This window comes from Nicotiana tabacum, chromosome 3 (genome assembly GCF_000715075.1).
Source record: "Nicotiana tabacum cultivar K326 chromosome 3, ASM71507v2, whole genome shotgun sequence".
Lineage (NCBI taxonomy): Eukaryota > Viridiplantae > Streptophyta > Magnoliopsida > Solanales > Solanaceae > Nicotiana > Nicotiana tabacum.
In genome coordinates this window covers 211,400,484-211,403,812 of record NC_134082.1, presented here as the reverse complement: position 1 = coordinate 211,403,812, position 3,329 = coordinate 211,400,484, and the positions used below count along the sequence as shown (strand labels likewise).

Sequence of the window (3,329 nt, the reverse complement as noted above, 5' to 3'; positions counted from 1 at the left end):
TTTAAGTTTAAGGCCTCTTAAAAAAGTTTAGCTTTAGGCCTCCAATGTTCTTGAGTCGCCCCTGATTTTATTGTACTTGATTTGTATATAGTAAATACATAACGTGAGTCAAGTACGATACATTTAGGAGGACAAAACCATCAAGCAACAATTTGGCTGGACATAATTATGAAAGTTTGGTGTAAACTTCACACAGTCACCATCGATTGTTTAAATTATTGATCTGATCAGCCCTTATTTATTGTGCTTAGTCCTTTAGTCCCTTTTGCTTTCCCCTTCCAATATATCTCCATTTCACTAAATACTTATTGTCTTCTCTCTTCTTTTCTTTTACTTACTTTCTGTCTCCTGCTTCTAGGGTTTCTCTCTCAAAATCCAACTACAAAATTTTTTTAATTCATTTTTACTTCTATTAAAGCACCTATAGGGCTACCATGCTTTTGATGTTACAAGAATCAAGGTACATAGCTTGAAAGACTTTGCACTACCAAAAGGAAATTTTAAGGTATCTTCTTCACTAGAGCTTTCTACTTTCTTTTATAAATGAAAAGAAACCCTTTTATGTTTTCTCTTTTTTTCCCTTCAATTTATAGGGATGTCAGCCCTATAAATTCCCTGCAACGTGTAGATCTATTAGCAGTAACAGTTTCTTGATATGTTTTCAAGGACGTGTATAAAGTGAAATCTCAAAAAAAACATCTCTATTTAACAACACTTCACTATAAAAGTCAAGTTTTTTCGGAACCAATTTTCATGTTATGTTATAATATATATATGTTCTCTATAACATCACTTTATTATAACATCTAAAAATATTCGGAACAAACAAGATTGTCGTAGAAGTTGACTTTATATTTGACATATATATTTTGAAGGACAATGATATATGAACATAGACTAGTGCGACTTTTAGCTAGGTTTTCATTTCACGTTGGTTAATTTGATGTAAAAGTCTTGTTTCGCGGAACTTTGCAGGTGGAATGTCGGATATCATTTTAAGGCTTTTACCATGAATCATAGTAGTAGTAATCACTTACACAGAACAGTAAGTTTAAATATCCCACTGTTTAATTTGGTAGAGCAGGTTAACTCACGGGCACTGATTATTCTTGCCAATAGTTTGATAATGTTGAAATTTAGTGACTGAGCTATCAAGTTTACTAAGCATGACACCATAGTAGCAAAAAAACTCTAAAACAATAAAAAATTTACTCTATGTTTAGGCTTCCGGAATGACCTTAAAAAAAAGGATAAACAGTCCGGTACACTAAGTTCCTGCTATGTGCGGAGTCCGGAGAAGGACCGAAACACAATAATCTATTGTACGTACAATAGACCCTTGTAAGGCTATATATTCCATAAAATATGCCTTGTACACAGACATACAGACACACATAAACTTTAGGTGATGTGATTTTGTTAATTATTTATTTTTTTGGATTAATTCAAGGTTACAAACTAGATAACCTGCAGATAACAGGTAGAACGGGTCCGTCTCAAACATATATACACGAAGTTGGGTGCTAGGAAAATCACTAGAGAACTGCTTTGTTCGTATTTAATTTCTTTAGACCAACAATTTGTTGATTGACATAATGACAATTGACATATAATTTTGCTACACTTTTATGTTATATGCTTATGCTGCAATCCCAGCTGATCCTACAATCGTTAATGTTGATTATTTAGTTCTACTTAATTCATCAAGGGGGTTTAAACTGGATTTTCGATACACGAATCCTTTAATGATTTCTAACAACAATCTTAGCGTATTAAAATCAAGATGTTGTAGGGAAAAAAGAGGTCATTTCATTAAATTTGTCTAGCTGTAAAACAATACACAACTGAAAATTTTGCACTATCAATGTAACTTTTAATCTGCAAAATATAGAAGGTTACTTATCTTACTTTTTGAGATACTAATTCCATTTATCATGGATATATAGTCTCGAGCAGTACATTTTAAATAACGATATAGTGTAAAGAACTTTTAAACTGTTGGTATATAGATGTTAACCTTGTTGAGCTGATCAATCAGCCCAAAGATACTACTATATCGCTTTTAACATGGTGTTATATTGTCCGGTTTGGACCAAGTTTGCACAGTTTTTTCCAATGGCGGTCTCACACCATTAAGAGATCCTTATACCTTATATATAGTCTTCCAATGTTTTCAGCTATCAGTGTGAAACTTTGTTCGCACACCAAAAAAACTCTTAACAATATTAAGATGCTATTGTTTGCATAAAGTTAATTACACTAATTAATTTGGTTCATTATCAGGAAATTATGGCTTCTTCCAGCAGCTACTCCAACCCTCCATGTGCTGCTTGCAAATTCTTGAGAAGAAAATGTTTGCCAGGTAATTGCATATTCGCTCCCTATTTTCCTCCAGAAGAGCCAACAAAATTCGCCAATGTACACAAAATATTTGGTGCGAGCAACGTAAGTAAACTCCTAAATGAAATCCAACCTCACCAGAGAGAAGATGCAGTAAATTCTCTTGCTTATGAAGCCGAAGCACGTATGAAAGATCCAGTTTATGGTTGTGTTGGAGCAATTTCAGTTTTACAAAGACAAGTTATTCGCCTTCAGAAAGAACTTGATGCTACGAATGCTGATTTAATGCGATATATTAATCCGTCTGGAGGAATCATGAATCATCAACAGAGGAGTAATTTGAATTATGGGAGAATAACGGGTCCTGTTGATGGAACAACTACTGGATTTGATCAAACTTATGGGTTTTGTATTCCAAATTATTCTCCTAATACATGGAACAGTAATACCATTTCAGGTAATCATAACCCTGAGGGAGATGATGATAGTAGCATGTGATCAATTATGTCATCCAATATTACGATTAGTACGTATTTATTTTGTGTTATTTCTATAGCTATTACTTGTTAATCAATATTGCTAATTGCTCCCTTTTGAATGGGCAATTAAGTGCATTTGTATTTGTACAAAAACTAAACTATATATATATGGTGGTGACTTGGGTGTTGTTCCACAGTTTTATATGGCAAATGTAATATCCTTTGGACATTTTATAGAGAGATCGAGTGTTGACGTATAGATTTCTTATATCAGTGGCGGACGCAGTATTTTAAAGTCATGGGTGCTCATCGATACAAAATTCAAAAGAAAAGGAAGAAAGGAGTTTATAAGTTGTAAGTCCTAGCTCAATATTCTAAATATATTTATAATTGCATATGCAATTTACTAAATCTGATAAAAAGTATTAATGGGTGCTCAAGTCCTCCACTGTCTTAAGCTATTAGGTTAAGTTGGCCTACTCCTAATTCTTTGTGGCAAATCCCATGCTA

The 3,329-nt window shown here is 33.3% G+C and overlaps 1 protein-coding gene across 1 annotated transcript; it reads left to right on the top strand.

Annotated features, from left to right (window-relative positions):
* Positions 1-257: 257 nt before the first annotated feature.
* LOC107825600 (LOB domain-containing protein 25-like) lies at positions 258-3,015 on the top strand. Its single transcript, XM_016652477.2, has 3 exons — positions 258-505; positions 976-1,045; positions 2,284-3,015. The coding sequence occupies exons 2-3, from the start codon at positions 1,010-1,012 to the stop codon at positions 2,836-2,838; spliced, it is 591 nt and encodes a 196-aa protein (XP_016507963.2). The 5' UTR covers positions 258-505; positions 976-1,009; the 3' UTR covers positions 2,839-3,015.
* Positions 3,016-3,329: the final 314 nt, after the last annotated feature.

What these genes read in the sequence shown, in the direction of transcription:
- LOC107825600 (XM_016652477.2), top strand. Translation starts at nt 1,010, where the DNA reads ATGAATCATAGTAGTAGTAATCACTTACACAGAACA. An exon ending in GTAATCACTTACACAGAACA is followed by an intron (nt 1,046 to 2,283) that starts GTAAGTTTAAAT and finishes GTTCATTATCAG; the next exon opens with GAAATTATGGCTTCTTCCAG.